Source organism: Temnothorax curvispinosus, unplaced genomic scaffold (genome assembly GCF_003070985.1).
Source record: "Temnothorax curvispinosus isolate PA1 unplaced genomic scaffold, ASM307098v1 QBEX01015018.1, whole genome shotgun sequence".
Lineage (NCBI taxonomy): Eukaryota > Metazoa > Arthropoda > Insecta > Hymenoptera > Formicidae > Temnothorax > Temnothorax curvispinosus.
Genome location: NW_020224798.1, coordinates 38,582 through 62,856, shown reverse-complemented (window position 1 = coordinate 62,856; position 24,275 = coordinate 38,582). Strand labels below are relative to the sequence as shown.

Sequence of the window (24,275 nt, the reverse complement as noted above, 5' to 3'; positions counted from 1 at the left end):
CGCGCAAGTATAATCCGGGCCGTGATAACTGCGTACACACCGACGTTAAGCCGTGGAAACTATAAAAGCCGTGGATTATGATTTAGGCCATTGTAGTCCGATCTCCGATACAAAATTAACAGCCTGCCGCTGCTTTCATCACCCGTAAGTTTTAGTCGCGCGCGATAATAAAGCTCGCATCAATATATGCGGCATCGATCAAGAGATATTTAGCGAATTGACATTCTGGTGCCATTAATTTATTGTCGTAATCGAACAGAAATATCTCCATATCTTTGAAATGATTAATGTTATCCGTGACGACTACACACAGTGCACACATATGGCAGCTTATATATAAATATCTATAAAGAATATTCTTTATTATAGAGAATTCGGATGTTAACGAATTATTAATCTCAATATTCGTTTACGTAAATATTTATTTATGTAAACTATACTTTATAAATATGGCTTGTTCTGATAGAACTATTAATATGTTTTTCTCCAAGCTTAGATCATTTTACGCTCAGCGAACATGAAAAGGTGAGCATGAATACGTGACGCGTGGCACAAAAATTGTACGTGTTTAGTGAACTATGGCGCGACGTAATTCGACTATAAAGGGGGGTTATGAGGGTTGGTGAAATATACATGTCACGCAGCTGCGAAGTGCTTGAAAAGTCACATGAAATAGCTCGATCATCGAAATTCTCTTACGCTGGCGTACTTTTATTAGATCCGAAAATGCTCTACTGAAATTAACGTCCAATATCTCAATACACATAACGCATAATAACTCAAACATAGCACAAATAAAATATCCTTTGTGTTAAACTAACTTTTAAATTAATCCTCATCGTTTGGAGTTAATCAATTTTCACTTGATTGTTTCTTTTATTAACCTGTTATATTTTTATTCTCTTGATAAAGACAAAACACAAATCTTTTCTTGATAAACGCGCGTTTTTTCCCCCGATTCTGAGAAAACCAAAATGTGTCACGTATAGGGGATAGCGTTTCTCAAATGACGGACGAGCGCAGCCGTGAGTCCAATAATTACTAAAGCGTGCGATCCCCGTAACAGGAGGAACGTCGGGGTTACGTCAGGGGTTGAGGTACGGCAGCATGGTGAGAGCACCTGCGGGCCCCAGCAGCCTCTGCTCGGGCGAGAGAAAGTCCTAGTCCGCCGCTGGGTCTCCGCCCCTAATCTCCTAATCCTTGGCTTCCTTAGGAAGTCGTTTATTAGTCAACCGCAACCGGGCGCTATGCGTCACCGGAGCAAAGTATTTTGTATCCGGAGTCTTAAAATCACTCTGCCTATAAATACATAAAGACACTCGTGCGCCGCGTCACGTCGATGAATTTCATTAGTGGGGGCTCTATCGCTGGAAGATATAGATAAAAAATGCAAACCGAGATTCCAATAGATATTTAAATTCTTTAGTATATTTTTAATGCAAATTTTAATACTCAATTTTCTCTTCGTTGTAATATCTATTCGCATCGGAGGTACTTTTACAATTTTTGATGACATTAGCGACTCACGGTGTGTTTGAAATCACTTAATTGTGTATAAAGTGCTCAAGAGAGATTATCCTAGAGTGTTTTGTCCTATACGTGGAGATCTATTCCCTCGCGATAGAGAGAGAATCACGAGGGCCGTACAACCGATTAGTTTGTTTGTCTGACACAGAAACGTCGGGAGCGATTCTGCGGATGGGGTTCGTTATCGCTTGTCAAGCAATTTGTTTAGTTTCATCTTGACGCGTGGGGAAAGCACATGGAACCAATGAGTAACTTGAGCACGAGTGGCTCCTTTGGGGGCGTGACGAGGATATTTCGGAAAAATTCTACTGAATGAAAGGTTCTGCGCCGTTCAGACTGCCTGGCGCTTTCCGAAAACTCTGGTGTCAGAATTTGAGAAGAGACGCCGGGAACGGACGATCGGGAATGATCATCCTATTACAATGAGAAATTGTGAACTCAGCACGACATATTTTTTCTCCCCCTGTAAGATTTTTGAGAAATCGAGTCGTATCGTCTTTCTGAAGAATTTTTTTTTTAAGACAATCTTTAAATTTTTCGACAATCGCAATTGAGCTAAATTATAATAAAATAAAATAAAAATTAATAAAGATAAATAACGTTAGAAATATATATTGAATGAATATATCGAATTAAATTGTGGTAAAAAATAGAATTTATTGATTAGAAGTAACAATATAAAAGTATTCTAGAGTATTCTCATTAATATAAGCTCTAGTTATAACGGTAGCACCTGTTTTAATGTCAATCGTGACATATGTTACAATTCTCTGGTTACCGCTCAGTTCTCACACATCGGCACGTACAAGAATTTTGTGAGACAACCCTCGGGAATGAGCCTACCCCAGCCCAGCCGATGGCGGTCGGAACCCACTGAGTACACAAAACCTCGTTGTTGAGGTAGACAGGGACCTGCCTTACCGCAGCAGCTGAGATAATGGGAAGGAAATCAGTTCATTTCTATGTTGATCCCACCAGTTTGGTCCCCGGCGCTTAAAGGATCGCCACGATTGGCTGGCTGATCGAGAAAATCGAACCGGAACATCAGCGCGGCTCATCGAAAGACTCGATCGTGCCCGCCGATCGTGAACGATTCAAAGAAGCATTCGTGTAGAATACAAAAGAAATACATCCGCTAATTGTCCCATTATATGATTCAAAATTGATATTATACATAGATATATCATTAATACTTGTCATTACTAATAAAACTTTTCCGAGTTTGCGTGGTTTAAAGTAACTTTACAAGTGGATATGTTATCTATACAGATACAATATTATATTTCATACTTATACGTAATACGCATATAACAAGCTAGACGTTATTATTATTGAGATTTTAAATACGAACTACAAATGCGTTTCGATAAAACAGAGTTTCAAGAGATGTGATATCTTGCCCTTTACAACGTTCGGAGTTCGACGGGAATTCGAAGTTCCGTTTAAGATCGCTGCACGACAAAGTTCCCGTGTGGAGGAATCACGATCTGCGGGAGTCGCGGTTCAATTTCGCGTCTAAACGCCCATAAGTTTGCGGCGAGGAGACTTTTGCGGGCGCATTCTCCGGGGAGACTAGAGGCTAGCCGAGCAATTTGTCAACACCATTAGTCCGGGGGGTGCAGCAAGGGTGGACTTCGACGCATCTGCTAGCTCGATCGCAAGGCCGCGCGATAATAAAGGGGTAGTTAATGACTAACGGGGGCTGCGCAGATCGCAGCCGACCGTATGCCGCCCTGTTGACAAAATATTGAGCATCCCATCGGCTGAACGGGGAAAAGAGATTTTCCGCAGCGATTCTTCCCGTCGAATTTTCGCTCGCTATCTCGATCCGATCGCCCGATCGGGCGTCGCTATTTCCGCATCATCATTTTCATTAGAGGGCCGGTATTGCTTTTATCGCGGTCGACGCTGGCATTAATTTCCATCGACGTGCCGATATTAATAGAGCTCGCGTAATCCCGCCGCGATATTAATGACAATAATATGTGGGGTAGCGTTCACGATAGAAATTTTAATTCGCCCGCGACCGCCTCGAATTTATCAATGTCCTACCTGTTGACCGATCAAGCGCGACGACAAATAATGCGAAAGTGAGTTCGAATAATGATAGGGCAGTTAAATGAAAAATCATTGACATTGCATAATGCTTTGGAAAATAAGTTGTGAGTAATTTTTCTAATCGTAAAATTTAACGTGAATTTACATACAATCAAGTTTTATCCTCCGAACGGATTCATAAATCGAAACACACGGATTTGGATTCCACGGTTCTCGTGGAATCCATTTACATACATATGTAAACGCGAGCACGATTTATTGTCGGAAAAGCGAGCGGGGAAAATTCGATACACTCAGAAGAAAAATGAAGCTCTTCTTATAGAGTACCCGCGATCCTAAATGGTGGGAGCCGTTGGCGCGCGAGTCTAGGACTGGAACCGAAATGGGGATAGAGGTAGGATGCCATTGGAATAAGATCGGGTTTAGCCGCAGTGTCGGGTTCGAGCCCCGGATAAGTCTACCTTATCCCGATAAGCCGGTGAGTTAATGAATCACAAAACAGGTGGTGGCGCTGCCACGAGAGAGGATCGTCTTCGTCGTCTTCGACGATCGTCGTACGTGCGACTGAAATCGTCCGTCGCTCGAATGACACTACATTACAATAAACGACTAGAGTTATGAAACTTGACTTCGATTCATCCGTTTCGACGAACATTCCCAACGAACGTCTTCGATCAAATCTTTGCGGTGTAAAGAAGCATTTCGGGTCTTACATATAAATGTAGTTTATTTGTATCTGAAATTAAGTATTTTACGAATTTGTAACAAGAGTAAGAGAGGGTAATGTGAGAAAAAAAATCTTAAATAATATGAAATAATATATTCAACGAAAGTCGGGCCATGGAAAATAATAATAGATAATTTAATAATAGACAGTGTTTTAATCATTTATCTCCGGTAAAACTAGGTATATATGAAGCGTGTACTCTCGAGTTTTTAGGTTTTCGGCGACGGCGCATTACCACTCAATGGATACGAAGTTTTATCTGGTGCTTCGTACCGTGGAGATATAGAATAACACAACGGGAGCGGTGCTTATCAAAGCTATTCGTACTAAACTTTTATCTGTGTGCTCGTCTGGCACTTGACAAGAATCAACGTCGTTTCATCAGACAAGAGTCTCTTCTGATATTACGATTGGAAAGAAAGAAAGAAAAAAAGAAAAAAAATCAAGCTTCAAATAGTTCGTCTCTAGCTAACGCACGGAAATCCGTTTATTGATTTCTCCTTTTTAATTTCCTTAATAGTTATATACTTATCTACCGCACGATTATCATTGTTTGAGAGTTTTGCTTACGTATACGATATCATGATAGATTATGATTAGTCGATCACAACGGAAATAACATTCATTTGATTTTTTTTTTGCAAGAGTGGGAGTGTTTGCAATAAACGCATCTGAATTACAGATCGTTCGATAAAAGCGCAACGGGGGAGACGTAATATATTAAATTTTGCCTTCTTATCGAGATTTATCGGCGACGTAGCATGTAATTGAATATTTCAGATCGTGCGTCACATCGCGATTCGTCGCGTTGAATTACGCCGATCGAACAAACGTTTCCGTTTTCCTCGCCGAATTATTTCATTGACTCCGATTGTTTGCGTGTTGCGTGTCTGTTTGTTTGTCGCGGTATTTGTATGGCGAACGACGGCGAATAAAGAAAGTTTCCTACTTTTGTGCAATGTCACACGTATCAATCTTATTTTGCGAATGACACATCCGTGATATGAGATTTTCGGCGGAGATGCACGATAATGCAGCTTTCGCGCGGCACAAAGTCAGGAAAAACGTCGGATACTTATCGCGCGAATAAATGAGGATCGATAGTATCGCCAACAATAAAATCAGGCGACAAGTCAGCTACATGCGATTATATCGCGATAACGTGCGATGCGCCGACAGTGGAAAAAGCAAACCTCATATCTTGTCGATACACAAGAGAGAACACGTCGATTGTAATTACCGAACTCATTCGCGAAGCCACTTTACCGCGACATTATCAAACTTAATCCTTTCATGATCTTATAGAATGCGATTCTCTCGATTTGTTGCATCTTATGCATTTTACGCAGCAACACACACATTTCGATTGCTATTATACATATTAAACCTTATTGAATCTTAAAACAATATCTTTATATAGATATATATTATTGTGCTGAATTGAAAAATTGCCGTAGTTATCACATTGTAAGAGTAGGTGGAAAGCAATTTTAGATAAAAATTTATTCAATCTCTATTCAATCTTGATAGCATATGCTAACTATATTAATTATTTTTGAGGATTTATGTACAGGTATATCAAAGTAGATCTATTGCTCTACGAAAAAATAACATTTTTATATCCTTTTTTTTGTAATTGAAGCTATTTGATTCTGTGTTAAATAATAACTTTTTGTTTTATCTCGTTTAACAGCGATGAAACCTAGCAATTAAAAAGCTATAAAATATGTCTACAACAATAGACACAAATTAATTTTCTGAAATATCGTGCAAATATCGTGTTTGTCCCTAAATATAGACGGATGATACATGATCCTTAAGGGCCAGTTTCACAAGTGTTAATTAACTTTTAATCTTAGATTAACTCACTCTTCATCTTTTTCTCTTCTCTTTTCACTCTTCTCTTTTTCTAAGGGGGACGTTAGAAGGAGACGAAGAGTGAGTTAATGTAAGATTAAAAGTTAACCGACACTTGTGAAACTGGGCCTAAGTAAATCGCGCATAAACTTTTGATCGCGTTAAATTCGTCACGATCAACGAGGATGACGACGAGCGCCGGGTAGTCTTTAGTATTGTAAACGACTCACCACGTTTAAGTTTCTCTAGCGGTTCGTGGTGCAGCTGGTGGCTGGAGTTGTGTAGCATCGAGGTGTCGTGATGCGAATTACCGTGGAGATCGTGATGGTGCATTGCGCCCTGAAGATGGTCGCCGTGTAGGCCGGCCATCGAGGCGGTCGCCGCAACCGCGTGCTGGTGATGCTGCACCGAGAGGCCGCTCGTAGGCCCGATCACGAGGTCCTGTAGACACAGATCCGCGTTGCCGCCGCCACCACCGCCGCCTCCGCCGCCACCGCCGCCGCCACCGGCGAGTTCGAGGCTCCCCCCGGCCCCGCCGCCCCGCTCCATACTGTAGAAAGTTAACGTCGTGTTGACTGTTCCTTACGACTCGGTGACACGATCAACCTGGCCCGCGAGAGGCCGCGAATCAGCGCGATCACGCCGGTTTGTCCGCTGCTTCCTTCTAAGGACACATTCAAGCGTTCTCTCTGTTCCGTAGATCGGAGTACACGTCGTCAATAAGAATCTGCGTGATTGTTCTTTAGAGGCGATTAACAGTCAAAAACATCAGCTTGTTTCTTTCGAAGAGAGTACTTGTCTCACGAGAATTTTGACGTACCGGGTCCCGTCAAAGTTTCTATATCAAGAATATGATGCGTGACGGTTGTCGACGTAGTCAGTAATGAGATCGATAGATTTTTTTTACATAGGTTTGTCCTCTGAGAATTATACTCGTGCGATTCTACCAGAGACGGTCACAGCGCGTTCGTTATGCCGTCGGCACTTCGCTGACGCTCCGGTTTCCTTTAGCGTCGGCAACGAAATAAGCGCGTACTCGATATCCAAAATCGACCGACGGGAATACGTGGACGGTCGCGAATTCACGCGAGACTTCGAAAGAATTCCCAAAAAAAAAAAAAACGTGGGACTCACATGGACGACGCGCGCTATGACACGGAGGCTTGATAAATCAGATAACCGTCGGTTCAATGTCGTCGTGTTACGTAAGAAAAAAAGCTAAGAGTTATAAAATACGTCGTTTAAGTAGGTTAAACTACTTAAGCACTATCATCCTCATAAACATCTTCCACCTGAGGTAGGTGAATTCTTCTACCTCTCTTGCTCTTCCACCGTTTTTATCTTTTAAACTTTTGCTATATTTCTCTCTCTTTGATGGAGTCAGTCGTTATAAGTATTCACGATTTGTCGCGATTCTTCTTCATGCTTTTACGTTCTCCGCGTGAGTTCTGTCGAAACGTTCATAGGGCAGGTTTGTCGATGATTCGGAGTCACTACGTTAAGACGGTTGACGGACAAGGCGTAATCAAGGTTCCCTGCAATATATCTAGCACTACGTTGATCATCACTCCCGTGTCACCCACTCTCTTCAGCGAGTCGTTCACCAACATCCACCGGCTTCTGTCACTAATCAAAGTTACGCCGATAATTTGACGCACCCGCCGGGTGAACGTGGCATTCCCTCGACACCACGACGATCTATACCTATTATCACCACTTCCAAATTTTCGTCTTTCACTCCGGAAATCCACGACGTGAGTGTTTACACGCGATTTACAGGCGCGTGGTACGAGAACGACGAGGTCTCCTACCCGCGACCGTCGTCGAACGCCGCGGCCGCGGGCAACGACGTCGACGTCGTCGCCGTCGTCGTCGTCGGCACGAGCGCGTCGATGATGATGATCACGCAGCACTCGTCACTACTCGTCACCTCCGCCCTTAACGTACGTCAGAGAGGAGAAGTGCGGAGCGGGACACGGCGATGGAGGAAAATATAAGAAGGCGGCGGCGGCGGTACCGCCGGTCGCAGCGGTGTATCCTGATTTTCCCGCCGGTAGATGAAACGCGTCGTAGTGGCTAGCGCCGCGTAAGTCGGTTGGTAGGTGGGTCCGCCAGGCTTAGCCGGTTGAGCCTTTCGGACTGCCTGCCGGCTTAAGTCTCTAAGTCGGTAAGCCGAGCGGATCTAGTGGTCTTGGCTGGTGCACTGGCTGCCTGCTAGCTTGCTTGCCTGGCTGCCTGCCTGTCTGGTTGCCTGCCTGCCTGCCTGCCTGCCTTCCTTGCTTGCCGGGCGGCCTGCCTGACTGTCTGACTGCGCCTCTCCCTCCGGCTCGCTCGCTCTTACTCCCCTCCATCCGTTCCTTCTCTCTTTGCCTCCGCACCCGGAGCAGACTCCCCACCTAGCACATCTCGCTCGTGCTCGTGGTGTGTCGCTCGCTCCCCTTGGCACGATCTCTCACGCCTGTGCTCGCGTTGCCGCGCTCGCTCTTTTCCTCCCTCGACTCGCCACATCCCGAACGCATCTCTCTCGGTGCCGTTTGTTCGCGGCTCGTATCCTCCCGCTTCAGTCGTGTGCATCCTTGTCCACGTAACGCGGGTTCTCGTCCGCTCCCTCGCGATCTCTTACACACCGTCGTCTTGTCCCTCCTCCGCGCTTCTTCCTCGACCAGCCCCTCCACACGTCTTTCTCTCGCACGGCATCCCTTCTTCCAGAATCGCATGGCGTTCCTTTCCTATCGCATTTCGTTGCCCGCGCGATTTCTAGCTCCGAATTCCCGTCTCGTATGTGAGGTTTAGTCTGCAGTAATAGCAACTCTCTTTAGGTGCCTAAGTTCGTCATTGTTCTCTCTTCGCCTGTCTTCATCTTCAGCCATCTTGCTATAATATTACTGTAATATTATTGTTATAATAGAATTTTCCACGCCGCCACGATTTTTCGCGTCTCTTTTCGTTGCATAGTTCCCCGAGGCGGTTACACCGGTTAACGTTCAGTGTCACCGACGCGCATCCCTTTCGGTCCATCCCTACCTTCGGATTTTAACCCCACCTTTGACCCGGAGTTGCCCCTCCTACGGTAGCGACGGTGGTCGGCGTGCTTGCTCCTTCGAGCGAACGCACACGCACACGTGGTGTTTCCTCTTTTCTCTTGAACTCTACCGGCGATCTTGTGGATCTTGCCGTACTACGACGATTATCGTTTGTTGTTTCTCCCGTGGTCGACCTCGTAGCGCCTTGACCACGCGAGATCGCGATCCCACCACCGTCGGAGTAGTCTCGGCGATTACCCTCCGCTTCCGTAAGAAATACATAGCTATATCACTGTTTGTTTACCTGAACACCTCACGTGCAAATAAAACAGTGGAGAGAAAATAGTTTGGGCATCCTTGCACTGTTGCGAGAAGTCAATCTTGCCGTTTCTCTTTCGCGATTCATAGAAGAGAATAAAGTGGAGGAGAAGCATCAGGAAATTTTGTTACAACTTGGTTTACAAATTTTATTTTTAACAATTATTTGTGGTTTGAAGCGCTGAAATTTGTTGGCAATTCAGTTTACGAATAATACTTGGTATTTTTATTATTTTTTTTTATTAGTAATATTATTCGTAAATTATTCTGTTTCGATTATAATCGCGCTTTCTGTTCAACTTTACGATCGTGCGTCTCATAAAACCAAAAATGAAGTTTGCGGCGGTTCTCTATTCAAAATCGGGATTGCTAGTACGTGGTTATCGCACGGCTTATCAGTCGGAGCAAATATCGGTCTGCGGTGACGTCTGGAGTCGTCTGTATTGGGTGTACTATTCGATTTCGAGAGGTGTGCCTCGAACGCAAGGAGTTTACGACTGCGGATGTGCGAGTGTTTTCAAGGAAAAGCGAATTCTCGATTGCTTGATCCACTGTCAAACGATACGATTGGTCGTGCAACATTCATGCGCGATTAATCTGAGAATTCAAAATGTATTATTACTGTCAGCTTTACCATATCAAATAATTATTAGTATGCATGTACATTGGAAATGATCTTGAATGTAACAAGGCAACGATTTAAATACATTAATCGTCTTCTTTTTCACTATTTAAATGTCACAAAGTCTAAGTTTATCGATGCCATATATTTTTACATAACGTTTGGAATTTCACATAGTTAAAATTTGAAAAAGTAACGAAGTAGATAGGGGAAAGATTAGCTACGTCCGATAACTGGTTTTTCGGATTGACCAAATTGCAAACTATATTTAGTATCTCCATTCCCTGTGTACTATATCGAGTAGTATTGCGTCAACCGAATAACCTACAAGTTTCTCGGTGACTACTTCGTAGACATGACGGCGTCCAACTCGTTCTTATTACGGCGGGAAACAAGGTCCGGAAGGGTCAGAGACGAAGTCGGCCGCGCGTGATCCTCGTAAGAGAATCGTCGTCAGCAAAGGGAACCGTGGACGTCGTGACTGGCGTCAAGAAGTTGTCACGCAACGAATGGGGCGGGGGATGGAAGCATTTTCCGAGAAAGGGAGAGCGAGAGAGGGAGAGAGAGAGAGAGGAGAGAAAATATGTGGAAGAAAAATAAAACGGACGCAGGAAGGACGAAAAGGAAAACGGAAAGAGACGGAGAGTAACTATCGGCGGTACAGAAAGTAGAAGGGTGAAGAGGGGGAGGAAACGCGACTCTAAAGCACTCGATGGAAGAGAACGCGGCGGGCGCGTGGAAAACGAAGAGCGCGATACGAAAACGGGGGTTGTAGCGGCAGTACATACGTCAAGCTAGGAACAGAGCGCCATCCCGGGGATCCCCTAACGCCTCGGGGAAAGTAGAGGAGACAAATGACAAGATGGCCACGCCTACCGTGCAGGCCGCGTGGGCGTTATTTGCCGGTGTGTGCGTGTGACTTCCCAGAGTTCAGAGCTAGAGTGGGAGCACCACATTGGCGCGACTCGGTTTGGTGGGACAGAAGCAAGAGAGAGAGAGAGAAAGAGAAAGGGAAAGGGGGAAGGGAGAGAGAGAGAGAGAGGACGAGAGAGTGGGTTACATAGGATGCGGATGCGGGGTGGGACGTGTTCACCAGGGTGTCTTCTGATTTTTGAAGCGACCATCCGAGTTATATGAGCAACGTACAGCGAGTACGATGTCGCGGCCGAAATGTGGAAACCACTCTACCTCGGTAAATTAAAGTCGAAGATGATGATCGGGGATGGACACTGGCTTCGAATGAAATGTGGCTTCTCCTAGTTGTAGAGAATAATGTGTGTGTGTATCTTTCTTCATCTCTCTTTCATCTTTTTCACCTACACCCTTGTACATCGGCGATGTCTTATACCGGGCGTGAGAAGCGTATTTCAGTATTGGCATTTCGACAGTTCTGTCGGACGTATCGACAACTTAATATCGTTCCATTAAAAACTATGATAGTAATATTTCATAATGCGTATTATGGCATACATAAAATAAAAGATGAACAAATGAAACTGCTTGGCAAAATATCGTATTTATTGAATGCAGTATTATAGTAATAGTCAACGCACAATATGATCCGCGACATAAAGTCATGTCTATTATATATATACTACAGTGGTACTATAACTGTAGCAAGATAAATTAACAAGTAGAACTTTGCAACGCGCCATTTTGGTCGATACACGATAGAAACTATCGGGAGAATCGGACGTTTGTATTATACGTCCGGCCATAATTATTGTAATTCAATAATAATTGAAGGATTACGGATTATCTCTGTATATAGGAGAGTCGCGGCACGGCTTTGCGGCTGGCCTCAACGTCGAGGCTGTCGCACACGATCGCACTCGCTATTCGCTATTGATCTCTTTCGATCGACGTTCAACTCTGACTGGGATTCGATAATCGGCTCGTTCTATCGACGGTTAAACTTCGCGCGACATGTTGTCGGCGCTATTTTTCTCTATTGCGAATCTACTGCATATCTCGAAATCGATACATATATAAAGTGTTTTTTGAAAAAATGGCCAAACTTATACTTTATAAGTACTGATAGTATCTTATTCTGTATGATGTACTTACGGCAGTCTTGTTGTGCAAATTTATTTTACGTGCAATACTACACACGTAAATAATGTAGTTAAATAAATATTTAATTATAGATATGCAATGAGAAAAAGACTTGAGATAAATTTAGAAAGACGCTGGAATAATTTGACGCATCTTCCTGAGGTCGATCTTTAAAATCAAATTTACGTAATCAAACTTGCGAAAATGACGTATGCATGTTTCGATCAGCAAACTTTTGCTATTGACATGTAATAAATATTGACGGTAGTTATTTACGCGCATAAAGCTGAAATTGCAGAATCTTATCGTCCGGTTTTACAAGCCGCTAAAAACAAGGCCTCGCATTATCTAATTATCACTCATAATTCTAATTACTACGCCGCATCATACGCGTGATTATTATTTGTACTTGTCATTTGCTCAATATCGGCGACAACCATAAACTAAGTTATTGCCGGGATGCCATAAAAGGATAAGATAGACGTTTATCAGCTACAAGCGGCCGGTTGCTCGTTTTAACGACGAGAACTCGACTCGCAAGCACACACGTCTGACGTTAAATATTACCTGTCAGTCGATTATTTTGCGACGCGACGCAAAAAACGCCAAAAACATAAAAAAAACTCAGTTATATTATATGCAAATATCGTTTACTTTGCAATGTACAAAATATGCGATTGACATAGATATGTGAAAATAAATTCGGAAGCAAAACGTTTTTAAATAAAGAATGAAAGGATTTACATATTACGTTACGTTACATATATTGCATTTACTTTAAATCTTTGAAATGCTAAAATATATTGTGTATAATTGCATATAAAAAGGATAGATGTCTTGTAGTTTATACTATTCTCAATATTCAAATATATTAGTATTTAATATTATTTCAACAAAAAAGGGATACCTACATATGCTTACTCATTTCATGACGCAAGTAATTGCTATTATGTACTCTACACATTTCTATTGACCGATGAATAAGATATTGTTTTTATTAAAAACACATTAATATCTTGCATATAAAATCTTTATTTCTTTCGAAGCTACGCAATTTGTAGAGATATAATTTTTCTTACGCAAGTACGGAATCTTTTCAGGAAACGCCTACTCGACTTTCGATATTGGTCATTGGTGATTGGTTTTTGTCGTGGTTTATTAATTGATACAATAGATTGTTTTTGGCACCAATGCTTGAATTGCGATATTGAAATGAAATCGATAAATAGATTTTGTAAGATAAATTTTTGAAATATTGATTTTCTACATTTCTGCAAATCTTTATTTTAACATCCTATTTTTTAAAGTTAAATCAAAGGTAAAAATTAAAAGATTCTATCAACGCAACAGTACTGTCACCGACTTTTTATCTCTTTTTACAAAATTAATTTGAAAATGCCAGTAATTTAAACTTAATCTTTGCGGCTTTACAAGATTTATTTCTCAAATTTAGGAAATCCAAAATTTCTATTGCATTGAACTCTTTAGTTTGAATATCTCTTATTTCATGAATGAGCGAAGACTCACTTTCGTTTCTTTGTATCTCGGATGGAAAGATGGATGGTTTATATTTCGAAATGTATCGGCAAGATAGGCGGAATAAGCCGGTTGATGGGATCGCCGTAAAGGATCCATGGGCGGCACGAAGCGTTTCTATGACCGCAAGAGAGCAGATCAATTGTCACCGCCGACATGACTCGCTCGTGTTTTACTAGCGATAGTAAAACGTGCTCGTGGCGCAAACAATCGATACTCGGTGCGAAATATCGTTTTCGAGATTCGTATCTACCGCCGCGATAACATCCTTCTTTGTGCTTGCATTTACCTACTCCACCGCCGAATCTCAACAAAGAAGTCTCGAAGCAGGCAGAGTTCGCATTCTTCCGACCCTTTCTTATCGCCATTCTCAGAACGATACGTATCTCGTGATGCTTATTGCAGGGGTAATCGATTTGCCGATTAGTCAGTTTTATCCGCCTTGACATGGCCGTCAAATGTTGTTCAAGGTTGATCAAGTATGTGTTAAAATAAAAAATGATTTTTCTTTAAAAAAAATTAAAAAATTTCTTATTAACCAATTCGAAATAAATGTTTCTGTAACAGAAGTCTCCAAACACTTATAGAGGTATTGCGATCTAATTAAGTTTCCAGTACACAAATAACTATATAGGGGTTTGTTTTCCATTGCTGAACTGGCTGCACTAGTTCAGAGTTTATTTTTACTCCACATTGGAAGGAAAAAGATAAATTCTGAACTAGTGCAGCCAGTTCAGCAAAAGAAAACAGACCCATAATCTTATAAATAAAATTTTCTTGTAAAAAATTATCGCATAAGTTGACTACTTAATGCTGTTTACTCAATGAAATTTGGGCCGTTGCACCTGCAATTTAAAGCGACACGTCTGCATTGAAAGATACGCAATAATTTACATCTTCAATCGGTTTTGTCTTCTATCGGCCGACCGACCTGCACGATAAAAACGGCTAATCTATCTATCTCGATTGTAAAACGTGTCCATCCGACGCGCCGACAGTTTATCTTCGGGCGGAATCTTTTCGCCAATAATTCGAACAAATGTCAGCGAACGACACTCGTCATCCCACGATAACTCCAAAATAATTTTGATATTTCCACATTGAGAGAAGCAAGGTGGCATGTGTACTTTTTTACGCGCGTATCGTCGCATTCCTCGAACCGTCCTGAGTTTATTCTCGTACGAAGGAATCATATCGATTGCCGTCAAGAACAGTACCTCGGGGTTGCTCTCTGTTTCGATTTCGTTTACTACTGGTGCTAGCCGTTCTTCCTTTTCGCTCCCCAGGCGCTCGTGCGTTTTCCTTTCTCCCTTGACTCACCCCCTTCGCTCCCACTCCATACGGCCAAGCCGTTCGGTCGTTACAGCGCGCCGTCTTTACAAATTTTATATCATTTTTATGAGGCATAAAGTCGTCGAGAAGCCGACCGAAGAGAAAAGAGAGAGGGTTAGAGCAGCGAGCAGGGGTGCGGCAGAGGGGAAGCTCCTCGGTCCAAATCACCCCTCTCGGTTTCCTATCATCCCCGCCAGTCGACACTGTAGTCACGTGGCTGGGCGGAGCGGATCGTACTCCCTCGTTCTCGTCCGTCGGCGTGGGGTACGAAGAGCGGGGCAAGCCGACAACGTAGAAGGGGATGCTGCGCTACGTTAGGGGGTGGTGGATTGTAATTCGCCGGACGAACTCTATATCGAGGAACGCTTCATGTCTTGTCTTGTTAAAAAACTCGCGATCACCGATACGTCTTTTTCATCTGTGAAACGAAATATACCTAGTTTTGGGAAAGCATAGTTTTTGAGTTTTATGATTAAGTTTTACGGGTGAAACGTTTCATATCGAAACGCATAATATATAAATACATAAGAAAAAATAAGAGTAGATCATTTTTTAATATCAATGTAAAAATTAATGAATAATTACAAAGAAATTAGTTAAAAACGAATTATAAGAACTTGGGACATCTGAAAAAGATTTAATATTAAACTTATAATATCTGAAATTGCGTTATCTCTACAGGTTATTTATTATGAAAACTATTTTAGTCAAGATAATAAGAATATGAGCCGCGATTAAATCAGCTAATTGAAAAAAAAAAAGACCGGCGGAATATATCATAACTCGCGATGCGATGAATCGATCGGCTCTTTGCAACTATGCCACTCACTGCTCAATTATACGGCGAGGATTATTCTCCCAGTTTAAGGTTAATCCTGTTTAAGATGGACGGAAAGTAGGCGAAAACTTGGCTTCTTACTCGGTCAGCCTTTCGGCGATAGTGCGGCTTAGCGGCATTACGAGCGACGATCCCGTTAACGAGCTTTCAATGGAGCAGACGATTTCGTTCGCGGATTCGTTTCGCGCTTCTTTAAATACGTAGCACGGGATTCGATTCCCAACAAGCTTGACATTGCTATCCTCTGATCCCTGTGTTTCGACTTCCTCGAGTTAGCTCTCTTTAAAAAAAGGATCGTTTACGCTTCCCGTTATTCTACCGCGTATAATTTAACAAACATATACAGACGATGTTATACAAACATGTTGACTCTTTGCCCAAATGGATTTCACGTTAATTATATTTAAAACACAAAATTTTGTGCTGCATTATTCTAACCATGCGTGCATCTCCGCAACACATGTATGATACGTTTATACATATATGTAAAAGACACATTGCAAAATAGTAATTTATTCATATGTATGCAGAAGTCGGATCGTAATTACTATTTTATTGCTGCGACATACGGAACGTAAAACTCTATTTTCTCCGCTATGAAACTCTCTCTCTCTCTTTCTTTCTTTCTCTGTTACTTTGAAATTCAACGCGCACGTGTAAACGGCGTCACCCTTTTGCGTGTTTTGATAAATGAACCGCGAGCACCGTCATTCCCTTAGCCGACCTCCTTCAGCCCCCTTGATTCCACTCCATCAATTTTCAATCACAAAGAAGTCTCTGCTCCGCCACCGCCACAGTTATCGCGACTCCTTCTTTGGCCGGTTATAGCTACCTATATATTCCTTCTTCTATCTCCTTTCGTATTGCTTTTCACACTTGCGATTTACCTGTTTTAGTCCACAAAAATGTTTTATTCAAAGAAGCAGATATATTTTTTAATCTCTGTCGATCTTTGTCCTTATATCGAACATGAAATCATTCAATTTTCTATCCTCTATTAGGTTTTAAATTATTAGTTAAAAATGGAAATAATTTTTATTCCTCGAGAAATCCAGCGTCGAATTTTCTTTAAAAAAGAGCAACAATGCCTTGTGTTTAATTCTTAATTTTAAATATTAATATGTAGAAGACAACGGTACGAAATAATAATTTAACGAAAGCAAAATGGGTAAACTGCCTTAACGAATGTCGCGATAAAAATTATTGTCGCGATTGTGTTCCGTGGCTCAATGCGTGCTGCAAGGGATTACGTGGATAAAGAGAGGCGTGCAAGATAAGCAAATGTTTTTTTTTCCCTTTTTATTATTGGCAAATGTTCGAGACTCGTGCGTGACTAATCCTAATGAAAGCGGACAGCACGCATTGGTCGTGTTTAATGACCAATGGAGATAATAAATGTACACGGATGGTAAACATTAACGATTGTACGAATTATCTTCTTTCGCGCCGACGGCTCGGCAATAAAGATATCTTCCCCATGATTATTGTGTCGGGCATGGAAAACACAACAGCCGATCAAAGATCAATATCGAAATTGAAAATTTGATACATAATATTGATAAAATCAATCGGACTATCTGTTGTATCGTAGTTATTTTATTCCTAACATTAAAGATAATAGTAATTATATAAAATTAGTAAAAATATGAGTAATAGTAGTTCATTATATACATGGTTAAAAATATATAAAAAAGGAGTTGCTACAATTCTATTAAATCGTTACAACATTATCCCTATTTCGCAATTATTCTGATTATATTGATAGATTCTAACTATTCTATATAAATAATTGACCTAACTATTCTAAAATATCTGTCTTGATTTATTATTTCGTTTACATTACACAATGATCGAATATAAAAATTATTACATTTCTTTTCGCTTTCTCTCTTTCATCTCTTGCCTATCTGGCTTCAAGTTTACGAAATAACATCGAGCACCACCGAAATCGAAGAAATCTTCCATAATCCAGCCGGTGGTCTCCACCGTAGTCTTCCGGACGACCCGTCAGGCCGCAAAATATACTTGAAATTACGATCTATCCAGTCCGAGGGACGCTTTCTTGCCCTCGATTTGGCCCCAAGGAAGCGAGAGAAGGAGAGTTCTTCGGTCCTTCTCGAAAATTACTCAATGCGCGAGCGTGTGCGGCGCGTATCGTGTACGTCGATACAACGCACACACCGTATCCACCGGCCACGCACACGTCTGCAGTTGCGTCGATACTCACGCACCCACACCTACCGCGCTGTTATATCGCGTCTCGCGCACACACGCGACCGGGGAGTCTCGCGGCGGGGAGCGTAGGTGAAGCTGAAGAGAGGATACCCTGCAGTCCTCCCTTCATTCCCCGTACTCCGGAACAACGAGCCGACGACCAATGGAAACGCGAGTCCGGGGCGGTGCCTTTGGTGTCGGCCAACATGGCAGCTCTTCGTCTTGCTCACCCGCCGGCGGACACAGTGCGGAGGAAGATCCACTTCGTACATCTCTCGTCGATACTCCCGTTTCCACCTATTGTTCCTCGCACGTTTCATTGTCGCGGAGCCTCGAGCCACGTCTCCTCTCTCGCTAGCCAGCCGCCAGAAATTTCACGATGCAGTGACCCACGTAATTCGGACCGGATAGACACATCTATAGCATTGTTTTCAGTAAACGCGCCAGGTACGGCCCGCGGCCGGACAGCTCCACGTCGCCGGATGCCGGACGTGAGGTGAAGTGCAAGCGACAGGTGAAGCGACCAATGAACATCACCGTTGCATCGTTCTCAATTTACAGCTCGATGTTCACGAGGAATATCACGAAGTGTCCCGTACTTGCTTGAAATTCAGCTGGAAAAAACCCCTACTCTATATATCATACTGACCCTTAAGCGAATCTTCTTGTATGTGATTCTGATACAATTAATTTGTTTTGACTGTTTATCTTCAAAATTGATTAATCCAAATACTTTCATTTTGAGATATATTTTATCTTAAAAACAGAGAGAAAGAGAGAGAGAGAGAGGGGGGGGGAAATTAATGCAGTAATAAACACGAAGCTAATTATAGATGTGATTTTTATACCAGATAAAAATTATTCGGAGAAATTGATAAACCAATATGATCCAATTTTGTATTTTGATCTTTAAAAAGTGTTTTCTCTCAAATACACAGGATTGAGGTTAAAAATGATAGATGTTCATAATAATTTACAGTCTGAGTTATATGTTATCGTGCATCGCTTGCAAAACACCAATTACGCAATTCAGATTTGATATTAATTGTAGTAGACACAATCAGTAATCAGCGTTGATATTAAGTCGTGATATTTAGAGTTGTTTAAAATTAGTCGTTGCAAACGGCCATGCATAACGATATTTCTTTAAGTCGCGCTTCCGAATTTTGTCCCTGCTCGATTTACCACTCGGTCGACGGTCGGAAAACGTTTATTACTTCTTCTACAGATCTCTACGCGAGACTTCACGAACAAGCGTATAGGGTGCCTCAATAATATATCATTACAGGATTTTAGGCGACTTTGGAAACGGAGTTTTGCCGCGAACCACGGCTAATCTCTCATGTAGATAATAATGACTGGAAAAGCATTGTACGTCTACCCGCGGAAAATTCATTTGGCCTGAAGCTCCGCATAACTTATAATGGCTTAGGTGATATCGCAAATTATTTTCCCACCGTGGCCCGGATTAAGCAGCGCCTGCCTAAAATAATTATCCCCCTCCTATCTGCGCGAATGATAATGTTCCTATAAATACCTTAAAAGCTAAGAGCTCGCGCTTGAATTTTCTGACGCTCCAGGTAATCGTGTCGCACAGTCGGAGTTAATTCTCAAACGGCCGAAATTATAATTATTATAGTTAGGATCAAATCTCACTTTGTTCTTTTAAAATTATATACACTTTAATTAGATAGTCGAAAAATTGCAGAAAATTAAGTACAATGTGTTGATAGCATAGAAACTTTGAAAACTGCAACACTTTTAATAAAATTGGAATATTTTTATTCATTAATATGAGTAATGGCTTGTGTTAAAATGTCATTCGAGATATAATAGATACTTTGTGAAATTTATCATTAAATAAATTCTATGTTCAAAATACAACAATAAATGCAACATTTTTTCGAATATTATGTCGTGTGTGGCCGCGTGCTCCGTTCGTGCGACGCGAGTATACGTTCAAGGACTGACATAAAGATAAGTTCTTTCCACGAAGACAGTAGGAACAAAGATTGTAAGAAGGTGTGAAACGAGCCACGTGCTCTACTACGCGCTCATATATCACGGCCCTTTCCATTCTCTTTCTCTCCTTCTACATCGCTCGCCCGTTCCTTTTTTTTTTTTACTTCTCTCTTTGCATCTCTCTGTCATTCCGACGCTGCAAGGGTGCAGGGGTGGCGGCAGTCTATGAATATTCTCGTTCGCCCCGGCAATGAAATGATGAACGACACCCCCGTCCGACGTCACCCCCTCTCGACGCGCAGCCCCGCACCTTTTGCCGGCATCCTACCGAAAAGAAGAGTCTCACGCTCGGTTTCCTCCCGCGGTTCCTCCATGCGAACCATACCATCGGTTCCTTAAACTTCCGCGAGCGTCGGGACCACCCTCGGTCTCATTTATCAAAATCAAGCCACCGCTATTGGCAACTGACGTAATTGCTCGAAGATGTTGCGCGTACTCGATAGAATCGTTAAGACCTATTTAGACGATCTATTTAGGCGTTTTCTAGAACCTGAGCGTTACAACATCATACCGAAATCATATATCGATATCATACTGATATCATTCCGAAAGTATACCGTCTATCGGAGTAATCTCATTTTTTCTGAATTTCTTTCTTTCTTAATTTCCATATCATGGGGTGAACATTTTTGTTAATTCTACTACGAACGACGCAAATTAATGTAAAAAAATAGTAATATATTTGGTACAACGATGATGGAATATCCAGAATTTTGAAGTCTCTCAGTATTTTAAATAATCTAAAACGTTATAAATACTTTATAGGTTGAATGTGAGAGATATTGATATCGCACATACGGTCAAAATACGGCTATTCACGATCCGTTTGCGGTGTCTATATATTTAGATAATTAATTCTCTTGACAGCACATGGCCTTGGCAACTTTGTTATATTGAGGGAGATTTTGATATCGCGTATATACGTCAAAAAGTGATATACTTAATATTCGCGATCCGTTGCTATAGACGATTGTTTCTCTCAAAAAACAAAGCTATTTTGGTAATTTTGAGACAATTTGGGGCAGGGCAAATTTGCTTTTTGTGAAAAATTATCATTTAATAAATGTTGCATTTACAATGGGAAGAATACTCGTAATTCTCCGGGCAATAAAACTGTCGTTTGGTGGGAATTTGAGGTGGCCCCTTTCGTAATCGAGCAACGATCGTTCTCTGATTGGCTTTTATTTTTGCAACGACTTCGGTGGCGAACCTGCACCGACACATTCGGCGACGTGACGCGAGCGATTCACTGCGAGTTGAACGACGCGCGGCGCGGCGGCTCGTCTCGTCTATGACTGACGGCTCATAAAACCTTATCGTCTGTTGTTCGGCACGAGCAAACGAACCCCTCCCGACACTATCGTCTCTCTTGGGTTAACGTAAATACGAGAAACGATTAAACGCGAGCAATCCTCTCGGCGACTTCCAAACACTCGGCGTTTTAGGTAAATTCTACGGCGCCGTAACTTTTTTTTATCTTTATCTTGTTTTCGGCCGGCTAGTTTCCGTGATATTTGTATGTGTCATTATAAATGATGGTCCGCTAGATGATCACGTTATGATGGATGTTACGCCACCGAAATTTTCATAATTTCTCTGTTCCGCAAATTTTTTCGCTAACCGTGTCTAAATTTTTTTTAAATAGAAAATAAGGTATTATTATAAGGTATTATTACCTCAGATTATTTTTAACTAATTTTTATCATTGAATTCTTTTATTTTGTATTGTTAATAATTAAATAGGTAGGTAGGTTAATAATTAAATTTATATTTCAACATTGGAGATCAATTATCATATTCTTTTCTAACATATTAATTTGAGCCAAGTATAATAGAGGATATCTTAAGTGGTCTAAGAGATCCTATATTTCACTTTTTATTTAGGATTTTTTGGATTTTGTTGTGGACGCATATAGATAAAATTATATTCTACCAATAAGATACAATAAATGCTAAATAGTTACGACACACAGATGTACGAAATGACGTTCTTTCCTGCACTTTCAATAACCGCGAGTCAGATGACAACGATTATAATGATAAGATTATAAAAGATAAAAAGAAAGCATCTATTTCGTCTTCCATTCTGAAGTAGACGAGGCAGGCAGTCATGAGCGTATGATTAATCTATCATGATATTAAATTCTCATGCAATATATTGGAACAGTTTAGAATACACTTATTGTTAAACAATTTATAAACATTAAAGTTAACAGCTGGATAAAAAAAAATTGGTTTTAAATAATCACATTTATTTTGAAAGATAATATTAGTGATGATAATAAGGTGATAGATTCAAGCTGTGAAACATAAGTAAAAGTAAATAAAAAGATTAATCTCTACAAGCCCCATGCATCTCATCGAGTTAAAAGAAGACACATTTACGATTTCAAAGTAATAAAAATTAAATTACATTTTTAGCTTTTAATATAAAATAATAATCAACGATTTATATTTGCATTAAAAAAATTTTAACGAATTGAATTTGCTTATTATCCGACAGTAGAGATATTATTTTTTTTAAATGTTTATCATAAAAATTAATAAAGTTTGAAGTTTGAGCAACAGTCTTTTTTAATTTTTTATTATTACGTCTTATTCTTATACATTTTCATTATGTCTCGTTTCTTATTCGCCGAATCTGTTTTAGCAGCCGATTCTTAATTAACCTTTGATCCTCCTATGCCACGTATCATTAACCGTAATCGTTTGATAAGAAGTGGGCTCACTTTGACGACCTTGACGTACGTCAGTTACCCTCGCGACTACGGTAATTGTTACTTGTCCGCCTCTCCGAATGCCATACGTGTGCGACCTATAGATATGTTATACGCGTCGCGTATTCGCATCCGTCAGATTTTCCACGTCTGTGAGTCGACGCGACGTGCGCTCCCCGCCGGCGACCGTAGGGAAACCTTTAGGGGTGAAAACGCGCAGGGGATGGCGGCAATCTCCGTCGAAACGCGTTTCTCACTGCGGCGGTTGGAAACGAAATACCTCGCGATTTTATTCGCGCGTACGAATCCCTACTATATTGAAAATACTCGTAGATTTAGCAAAACGTCCAAAAATGTTTTATAGGTACAAAATATTTAAATTAAAGTGATACAAATAAATTTAAAAATCGATTAAAATAATATATTAGAATAAGATAAAACATTTTACTTCTACGTATTTTTATCGCATATTCGTTTAATATTAACATAAGGGGTATTCAAATAAGTTAAAGTTTACTGGTTTAACCCGACAGGTTATGTCGGGTTAAAGTCGAGTAAAAAGTTAATTAATTAACTTTGGGCGCGCTACTCTTTAAGGTTATGCAAAATACATAAGTGACTCATTAACCTATCACATTAATCTTTGGGTTAAAAGTTTAAAAATTAACTTTTTACTCGACTTTAACCCGACATAACCTGTCAAACCGTTAAACTTTAACTTATTTGAATACCCCTATAGTGTATATATGTTGTACTATAAATCGTTTGAGCGAAGCCGGTTTTATATAAAATATCGCGATTTATTGTTGTAATTGATCGTAGCTGCAGCCTCTCACTAACAATTTGCATGATCGGAGATGTGTCGCGAATATTCGAGAGAGTCGAGATGGCAGAAACAACCCTCGGAGTTGCGGCACGTCGGGGCACGCACATAGGGGCGACGAGGACGCGTGTCCGCGTTCCCACGTGTCGACGGCGCCGGGGATCGTATCGGCGTACATGTATACCGCCGTTGTGTGCTGTCGTCCCGTCACGTTTCTCACTCTCGCGGATTCTACACCGATATTTGCCCTTTTCGCGGCTATAAGTGGGTGCGATCGCCCTACGACAGACAATCTCGAAATTCTGGATAAATAATCGGCAGTCTCGTAAAAGTATACTTATAATCTAATTTCTCGTCTGTGCACCTTGCATTCTCGTTCTTGCATTCATATCAAATGATTTTATTAAGTGGGATTAATCTTGATCTTCGTAAAGAAGTCCACACACACACACAGCGCATTATTATATAAATTATATCAAAATTATATCTTAATATTTTGTTCTAAACTTATACAACATGCACGTGGAAACAAATGTAATTGTATAAAAATAAGCTAATAATGTGTGGTCCAGTTTTAGTTTCATGACATTCATATTTATTCACAAT

The 24,275-nt window shown here is 41.1% G+C and overlaps 1 protein-coding gene across 2 annotated transcripts in view; it reads right to left on the bottom strand.

Annotated features, from left to right (window-relative positions):
* The window catches only part of LOC112465220 (pituitary homeobox x), a 34,370-nt gene extending 25,937 nt beyond the window's left edge, over window positions 1-8,433 (bottom strand). For both annotated transcript variants that reach the window (XM_025032686.1, XM_025032685.1), the window contains exon 1: window positions 6,403-8,433. In XM_025032686.1, the coding sequence (XP_024888454.1) occupies window positions 6,403-6,718 (316 nt within the window). In that variant the 5' untranslated portion in view covers window positions 6,719-8,433. The remainder of the gene's footprint in view (window positions 1-6,402) is intronic.
* Between the last annotated feature and the right edge of the window lie 15,842 nt (window positions 8,434-24,275).